The sequence below is a fragment of the Sphaeramia orbicularis genome, chromosome 12 (genome assembly GCF_902148855.1).
Source record: "Sphaeramia orbicularis chromosome 12, fSphaOr1.1, whole genome shotgun sequence".
NCBI lineage: Eukaryota > Metazoa > Chordata > Actinopteri > Kurtiformes > Apogonidae > Sphaeramia > Sphaeramia orbicularis.
The window spans coordinates 29,489,457-29,498,908 of NC_043968.1; the positions used below are offsets into that span (position 1 = coordinate 29,489,457).

General features: G+C 38.0%; 1 protein-coding gene across 1 annotated transcript; it reads right to left on the reverse strand.

Moving 5' to 3' along the window:
- Positions 1–413: 413 nt before the first annotated feature.
- Positions 414–7,070, reverse strand: LOC115429278 (sodium- and chloride-dependent GABA transporter 2-like). Its single transcript, XM_030148591.1, has 14 exons — positions 6,953–7,070; positions 6,076–6,210; positions 5,812–5,985; positions 5,661–5,748; positions 5,430–5,562; positions 5,128–5,262; positions 3,537–3,640; positions 3,235–3,359; positions 3,015–3,127; positions 2,775–2,912; positions 1,829–1,931; positions 1,613–1,713; positions 1,308–1,478; positions 414–1,135 (listed from the first exon to the last, which is right to left on the reverse strand). Exons 1-14 carry the CDS (start codon positions 7,068–7,070, stop codon positions 986–988), a joined length of 1,788 nt encoding a protein of 595 aa, XP_030004451.1. The 3' UTR covers positions 414–985.
- Between the last annotated feature and the right edge of the window lie 2,382 nt (positions 7,071–9,452).

Sequence of the window (9,452 nt, forward strand, 5' to 3'; positions counted from 1 at the left end):
TATGCACTATCAAAATGTATTCATAATGAAGATGATGATGATGATGATGATGATGATGATGATGATGATCACAAGATTATGAGTATATGCCATCAGCCACAGTCATGAGGTCAGAAGAATGAAATTACACTTTCATAGTGGTCAATTTTTCATATTTATTTACAGTTATTTGTACAGCCATTTTATGTTACAGTACAAAAGTTTATATACCACGTTAGTCTTACAACTATTGCAGTGCAACATTGTGATAATTTCACTCACTGTCTAAACCTTCATTAGTCTTTATACATGTACATGTACTGTATATGCATTACAAATTATATAATTTCCAGTAAATATGAAATAAAGCCATCCTTATGATAATACCAGAGTATGATACAATTATGGCTTTGTAGCCATTTAGTGACATACACACGACGACTTCAGTCTCTACATTGCTGAGAAATGATCAGCCTCATCTATTACTGTGCAGTAATATGTGGTAATTTATTGTCTTTAAATGCAGATAAAATTCATCCTCACTATTTATATTTTTTTTTACATTTTGGTAGTCCCTGCATATATGTCTCAGTAATTATTACCATCACTGTTTAGAATATTCCAACTGGAAAATGGTAACACTTTATAGTTAAGAGACACTTTAACTCAATTTGTTGTAGAAATGAACAATAGATTTCAGTTTGAATCTAGATATGACTTTTTCTCCCTGAAAAGTAACACATATACACAATGAAATGAATGAGCTACTTTGTACTTTCATTGTGTTGATCCCTCTTTTCTGCCATTACTCTACAAGCACTGCCAAACCCAACAGACTGTAGGCCTATTATCTCCTGAGTGGGTTTTATTTTTTGTTTATGTATTCAACTATGTAACGTAACAGTTTGTTGGATCTTAGCCACAGTGATCACCCAGATGGAGGCAATGGCACTGTAAGACAAAAACGGACTTCATGTGCTTTCTCATACATATCACCTCAGGTGCCTTATATGCTGGAGTCACTCTCTGACACAGGAAGGTAGCCATTGGTAGTTATGTTGATTTCTGCTTCAGGAGCAAAGATGGCCAATAACCTCTCCTGCTCCCTCTTGGTTTTAGGTAAGTCATCAGATGGTGTGATGAGGAACTTAATACGCTGTGAAAACATAAAAAAAAAAAGTCTAATTGGTTCATTTAAGTTGATCATTATAACATTATCTGTTTAGTTGGAACTTTTAAAAACATGGGTGGTTTGTGTCCCAGCTATTATATATTTAGTTAAGTAAAGAGGCCAGTGGGTCATTACCCATAAATAGGATCAGTATTACCTCTCTTAGTGTTCCCTGGGTGGTACTGATCTTGTACAACATCCAAAGGGGGATGCAGACCATAGAAGAAAGAGCAAGCAGCCAGCCAATAGCATAGCCCCACCATGGATAAATATACTCATTGTTGTACTTCAGAGGTGTGTATTTGATGAGGGAGAAGGCAAAGGTACCCTGAAAGTAAAATATTTTAATGAGAGGCATCAAGAAGTTTTTATTTCTGGGACTGTGTTTGATAGAGAAAATCTCTGACCATTTGTCATTTTTGGGAATCCATGATTACTCCTCATTAGTTTGTTGATACTTACGATGCATGTGGCTGGGGTGAAGAACAACCAACAGTATTTGATATAAGGTCCTGGGCGGTAGCCAATCATGTCCTCAATATTATCATAAAACCGTTCTGCACCTGGAAAAACAGTCAAAATCCTGTTTTGAAAGACACTGTTATGACTAAAAGTTGTTTTTATTAACAACAGCTAAATTTGATTTGTACAGTCAGCATCAATGGAATGCTAGCTTACCATAGACCCATGCAATGCACACCGTCTCAAAGATGGACATGAAGAGAAGACACATACCACTGGCTGCATAGTAATCAAAGAGTTGGAAGACATACATACCACCCTATAAGGAAAGAGTGATAGTACTGAGTGAGTACAAAACAAGGGTCATTTATCTATTTCACTCTGATGAAATAAGCTTTGCCATGTCTTAATCACTCTTTTTTTTTATGTATGTCATTTTATGTTGCTCATATTAAAACATTAAGCGACACTCAAACCAAAGAAAAAGATGTAGTTGTGTAAATTATGAAAATTGTATAACTCCTTCATGGTTATCATAGCACACATTGTTTATTTTTAACTAACTTGAAAAGATGACTTCAGGCTTGAAAAGACTTCAGACTTGACTTTAGATTTTAAGCGTTGTATAACAACGCTTGAGACTTACCTGGGACAAGTTGCACAAAACCTTTGACTTGCTTGTACTTACAAAATGAGGACTTGTTGACACCTCTGCAGAGCATTCATGTTTCCAGCTGTGCAGAGGTGAAACCATGTCAACTATGTGGACTCTGTATGAGTTTATTTCAGCAAAACAAAGCATCCTGAGTCATGGGTCATCCCTAAACAACCATCAGGTGTGACCGCTCAGCAAAAGCTGATTTTAAATTGTATGTGTGTGTGTGTGTGTGTGTGTGTGTGTGTGTGTGTATCATCAAACTGTATGTGTCTAAGTTTATGTGAACAATTTATAGGAATCCTTGAATGATATTTGGATGAATTTTGAACATAATAGATAACATATGAGGTACACAATATTACATTTTAAAGGTAGTGAATGTATAACATATGGCCACACTAACAAACAGTGAGACGCACTAAAACAAAAAACAACTTTACGCTAATGGTGAGTGTTTACCTGTGTGTATGAACTACATGTGTGGTACCAGATTATGGCCCCTACCTCCATCAACATGATGAGACCCACAATGAAGGATAAAAATGCCACAGCTAACAGGAAGAGCTCCCTGCGGTTTTTACGTCTGAACACAGCAGGGTACATGTCAACAATCGCTGTCACGAGACTCTCTACACAAACAAACTGAAAAGTAAGAGAGCAAAGAGATGGAAAATACAGAAAACAAGGCCAAGTCATACTGTAACCAGGAGTATATATTAACTTTATGTAATGATTTTTGGCTACCTGGCTGTCCAACCCCAGAAAAACAATCATGATGAAGAAGAGGGCAGCCCAGAGGGGAGAGAAAGGCATCATTGACACAGCACGGGGATAAGCTATGAATGCCAGACCAGGACCTGTATAGAAACACAGGCTGGTGAAATGCTCATTTAAGAATTCAATAGTAAGATTATTGTTTTTAATCTTATGCTTTTGCAACTTTCTTTGGGCTTGAAACACTCACCAGATTCTGCCACTTCAGAGATAGGAACATTCTGTTCATAAGACATGAAACCCAGGATGGAGAAGATCGCAAAGCCTGCCATAAAACTGGTGCCACTGTTCAGAAAGCACAATGCCAGGCAGTCTCTGCAACAGAGGGCAGGCTTTTAAGTTGTTGTAAATTAAATATGAAAACAGCAGTAGACAAAAGCAGAGACAGCAGTTTGTTTGTTTGTTTTTTTGTCATTTTTCATCTTTAGATTCACAGAAACAAAGCTGATGGGAATATTTGTTCCAATTTTTCCAAATAATGACAGTACTCACTTGTAGCAGTTATTGTTATATCTGTTATAGCTGCCCAGAGCAGTCAGTGACCCCAAACAAATGGCATAGGAGAAGAAGATCTGGGTACCTGCATCCATCCACACCTAATGACGAAACATTTAAAGCCACTCAGCTAATAGATCAGTCACCCATCAATCAGTCAATCAAAATTATTTATATAGTGCCAAGTCCTAACAAAAGTTATCTCATGACACTTTACATGTAGAGCTGGTCGAAATCAGACTCTCATCAACCCATCAGAATACATCGATCACACACAATACATGCAAACGTGTGACACAGTGTATACATTATGTAGAGCAGGGGTGTCAAACTCATTTTAGTTCAGGGGCCACATTCAACTAAATTTGATCTGAAGTGGGCCGGACCAGTCAAATTTATATATTACTATGTTATTATATGTCAACCCCAAGCTTTTCTCTATGTTTTAGAGTGAAAAAAGTAAATTTACATCATGAAAAGGTTCAAATCTACAAACTATCCTTTCAAAAGATGTGAATAACATGAACAAACTGAAAAAAAAAAGTGTAATTTTAACAATATTAAGCCTCAGTTTATCATTTACACGTGTACATTATAACTTTCAGATCACAGTGGATCTACAGACACACAAACATTTAGTAACAGGCAGAATCGTGTTAAAATTGTACTTACTTCTCTTAAGACATTCCAGGTTGCTCATATTTTTTCAGGTTATTCACATTTTTTGCAAAATTAATCTTTGTTTTAAATACATGAAAATATTTACATTTACAAAGACAAACATTTGGAGTTGTCATTATCTCTATGTTATTATGATAGTGTTTTACTCGTCCTGCCCACTTGAGATTGAATTAGTCTGAATGTGGAACCTGAACTAAAAGGATTGTTATTATCTTAGTGTAATTTCTGCATTTCACAAATTCATCCCAAGGGCCAGACTGGACCCTTTGGTGGGCTGGATTTGGGCCCCGGGCCGCATGTTTGACATCTGTGATGTAGAGAATTTCACATGCTAAGATTTAGCATACATAATGATTGACTTACACACTGACATAATAGTAAAACAGTACAAATCACTGAACCTGTACAAATGTAATGCACAGCACGTGTTGTGGTAAAACAATGTGTGTACTCTGTGTCATTTTAAAAGCAGGGCCGCCACATAACAAAAGAGCAGAAAGTAAATGGTATATATAATTCAGTTTCATTTTATTTCTAACTCGCCACCCTAACAGAAAAGCCTGTTAGCAGTCTGTTTGCAGCTCAGTCGAGGTAGAACTCATGTTTACAGTCCCAGCAGTGTTCTGGCCCTGCATTTGATCCCTGTTTTGGGTCATCCTCTCCCTGTTTCATTGAGAGCAGGTGGACTCAGTGGAAACTACGCAACCCAGCAGAGAACCATGGGGTACCTGCACATGGTGTGCTCACCCACAAAGAGCAGAGCACCAAAAAGCCCACAATGGGAATCTGATTTTTTTATGAATGGTAGAGAGACTGTTGTGTGTATATATTTTTTTAAAGATTGTTACATACCAGACTTTACATCACTGTGTTGTAATTTTAGCGTGATATAGTAACATTGTGGTACCTGGGGGTCTGCCAGTCGTCCTAGGTCAGGATAAAGATAGAACTGGATGCCTATTCCAGCTCCCGGCAGGGTGAGCCCTCTAATTAACAGCACTATCAGCATCAGATAGGGGAAGGTGGCAGTGAAGTAGACCACCTATGCAGACACAAATGCACTGAGGTTAAATATAGGAAAAAGGGGCATGCAAAGATAAACAAATACATCCTAGATATCATAATAATGTGCCCTCAAACTGTCGGGTAAAATGAATCAATAGATTTAAAGAAAAGGTCATTTACACTCTCACTGAAGCTCTCACCCACCTTGCCTGTAGATTTCACCCCCTTCCAGATGCAAAAGTAACACATGATCCAGGCAATGAGCAGACACAGGGCCAGATCCCAGTTCAGAGTACCCATGTGGTCAAGGCCAGGGGAAATTCTCAGCGCTCTTCTCCTGCAGAAACAGACAACAATTGCTGAGGTGAGCCGTCATTATCTGTGCAATATTAGTGAAATATAATGAGGACATAGCGTCACTGTCTGAGAACTCACTCCCAGAACTCCATGACAGGAGAAGTTGCATTAGGATTGATTGTTGTGTTGATAGAGGTGTTTCTTCTCTGAAACTCCACACAGTTTGCTGGTCAAAACAAGAAAACTATATAAATACTTAAACCTATTGTATGCACTGGCAAACAACAACAACAAGAACAACACCTGAATGTGGACTTATTACCTGTGTTCCATGTGTTGTTGCAGGAGGACCAGGCCAGGTCCCAGGAGAAGGAGAAATACAGATAGAAAATCCCCCAGGCCAAAACAATGATGTAGTAGAAGTTCAACAGAGTCACTATTACCTGCGTGCCATAACCAAGACCTGCAGAGACAACAGTTTTATATATGGAGTACATCAGATATCCAAGTCCTCTGTGATCATGACTTAAGGTGATACACCTGTTCTTCTTACCTTCAAATAATGGACTAATTTTTCTCCAGCAGGTAATACCTCCCTCACTCGTGTACTGACCCAAGGCCGTCTCCAGGAAGAAGACAGGGACACCACAGGTGAACAGGAATATCAGGTAAGGGATGAGGAATGCACCTGTTTAGAAAGACCATAGAGTCTATGCATGAGACTTGGAAAAAAAGCTGTCATTACTTTATTGTTTCTTGTAGGGGAAAATTGTCTTGGAGTAAAGGAACTGCTGAATTAAAGCACACATTATCTGGCATATAAATTAAAAAAAAAAAACATAAAAAGGCATACAAAGAATAAGCCTGTAACTATCAAACCTGGCTCCAATGAGAGAAAACATAAGTACAACATCAAACTGAAACTTCCTTCTGATGGTAGTAACATTCAAGGAATCAATTTGAGTACAGTTAGTGTAAATTTATATGTATTATCTGTGCGCAGTACAATATACTTAAACATTTAATGTGGTGTTAAATTGAAATAAATCATTATATCACTGACAGCATGAATAATTACGACAAAACTACGAGATTAGACTTGTTACATTTTAATCTGATCCACTGCCACCCTCTTTGAGGTTTCGTGTCGGTGGCCCGTCAGGTGGCCAGGGATGTTGCATACTCAGATTTCCGCCTCTCTGAAGGCACAACTGCTGTGAGCAAGAAGCAACAACAGCTGTCTGACCCTGCTCAGCACTGAGCCCTGACCCTGCTACCCCATGGAGGGAGAAAGAGGGATGTCCAATTTAGCAGCTACACAAGCATGTTCTTATAAAAGGCCATCTCCGACATCAAAAAGGGGAAACCGTTTCATCTCTGCTGATGTTCATGTATGCATTCAATCAAAATGAAAGAGGAATCCAACTCACCTCCCCCGTTCTTGTAGCAGAGGTAAGGGAAGCGCCACATGTTGCCCAGTCCGATGATGGAACCAGCAACTGAAAGCACAAACTCTACCTTGTTGCTCCACTGGCCCCGTTCCTCCATCTTTTCTTCTGAGGTGGAGAGCAGGTCTTTAGTATGACTGGCGCCATTAGCAAGGCTGATTTTGGGAGAATCTCCTATAAAATTAAACAGAGAAAAGAGGAGGATTGCAGCAGCTAAGAGGTTAGAGGAGATAGTTGGTTGTCCTGAAGAACACAGTTCTCCCTTAAATTTAAGAGCAGGTCAAACAGAACATGTCAGGAAAGAAAATACACAAGGAAATACAAAATAGAACATTGACAATACAAAAGGAAAAAATACGGTCTCGCTGGTACCAAAGGAATCACAATTTTGTTTAAATTTCATACTAATAAGATGCTTAATAGTCATGACAAAATGACAGTTTAATCAAAATACATTAAATCACCTTACATACTAACATGGGTACATTTTATTATGTATTGCATTTTGATACTGCTATAAATGCATAAAAACTGATTTCCATCATGCCTAACTAAAAATCTCTTTTGCCTTACCTTTCATTGCAGTGTCACTTAGTATTCTTTGTATCTCGCGAGTCTTGTTGCTCAAATTGTCACTGGGAATTTATCCTGAAAGGTTCAAGTTTTAGTATTTAACATGACCACAGTGAGGGGCGGGGGTTAGTCATGCTAAACTTAGGCCAGCCTCCACTGTCATTCCTTTGGTCTGCCCCCTTCAGAGCAAGGTGCATCACCTACTGTGGATCCATAGTTAAAATACGGCAAGTTATATTTATATAGCACAGTTCACGTGTAAAAGGCAACTCAATGTGTTTTGCATTAATCAAAGGAACATCTGATAAAAAATGAAGTGCTTGAATAATGAAAGTATTAACTATAAGTTAAAGGCACTAAACGGGATGATACTGCATTATTAATTTCCCTGTAAGTGTCATATTTATAATTTTCTACAGCTGTTGTTATGCAGTGTAAACTAATGGCAGGAGAATGACTGAAAAATTAGACACACTCACAGGGGAATAACAAAACTGAAAATGAGTCCAGGCTGGACAACCTGCCTCTGTCAGTGATTTAATAATCTGTTCTGTAGCTGATGGATGGAGGAAGAGAAAGTCATGACATGTATATTGTTTTACAGAGCAATAAAAAAAAGTTCAAGCAGTGACAGTCTGGTGATTAAAATTCCAAACTGTTCTTATCATGAAATTAACCTTAGAATATCCCCCCTTTTCTAGGATCCAAAACTGGGAACTTTCTAGGATCCTTACTTAAACAGTATAAGTGCATCTCTCATATCGATGGCCAGAATACAAAGCCTCCTATCTGAAAAAATCACTTTTTTCAGGAAACAAAAAAAAAGTTTAGTTTTATTTTAGCATAGTCTTTGTTAAAGATATCCAAGCACATTCTACTGTTCTCAGACTCTCTTTCTATATTATGTGTTAACAATACATACTAGGTATACTAGGTTTAATGTGAAAACTCAAAATCTAAAAATTTGCAGATAGGAGGTTTTGTTTTTTGGCCATCGATACGTATGTTATTAGGCTTCATTTGAAAGGGGACACTACAGTTTCTGTATGAATGACTCAAATACAATTTGTGCTACATCAGTTTAACATGACTCAAATATAACTAAAACCCTGAAATAGGTCATCTGATGGATGTTATTGGAGCATCAGGCAGGGCAGGTATTAACACCACAACACATCTAACTGTCATGTCCTAACAAAGCAAGACATTTTTAAAGTAACACATCAACTACCATTAGAAAGTGAAATTCTGTTTTGTTGTTACCTTGTAATCACCGATGACCTCATTTCTACTCCTCCCCCAGTCAGTACGTTGACTGTCACTTTGACTGAGACAAAAGCAGCTGAGGTCAGTTCATACTGGATTTTACTTGGCGTAGTCAGATTTGGACACCAGCTCACATCTCAGAGCCCTCTGGCCTTATGACACCCTCCTTGCTTTCCTTTTAAAATGGCAAGAATTCTTTGGTAGAATTCACTACATTAATAAACGTGACACAACTGTTGCAGTTAACTATGTAACAGTGTTCCCAATTAAGATCATTGTGCAACATTATACTAATAATGAACATTAACACTGACGTACACTAAACACTTGAATGTGTAATAAGTGAACAAACCTAATTCATTAGTCATGGGGAAAGAAATACACAAGACTTGACATTCAACATTCAAGCTGTCATACCAGAGATCTTTACACTCTGTCATTTCCTCCTTAATGGAGCTAACAAGTGACAGATGAAATACCAAACTTAACACGCACCTTAAAATCAGCCATCCTCTCCATAGCACAGCTGTATGTCACTGCATAACCCTGTGAATGACTCTACAGTGAACTAACAATAGCACTGGCTGATACTTTCTCTACCCCAACCCATGTGTGTAACTGTATAAAACATCATTAAATTAAT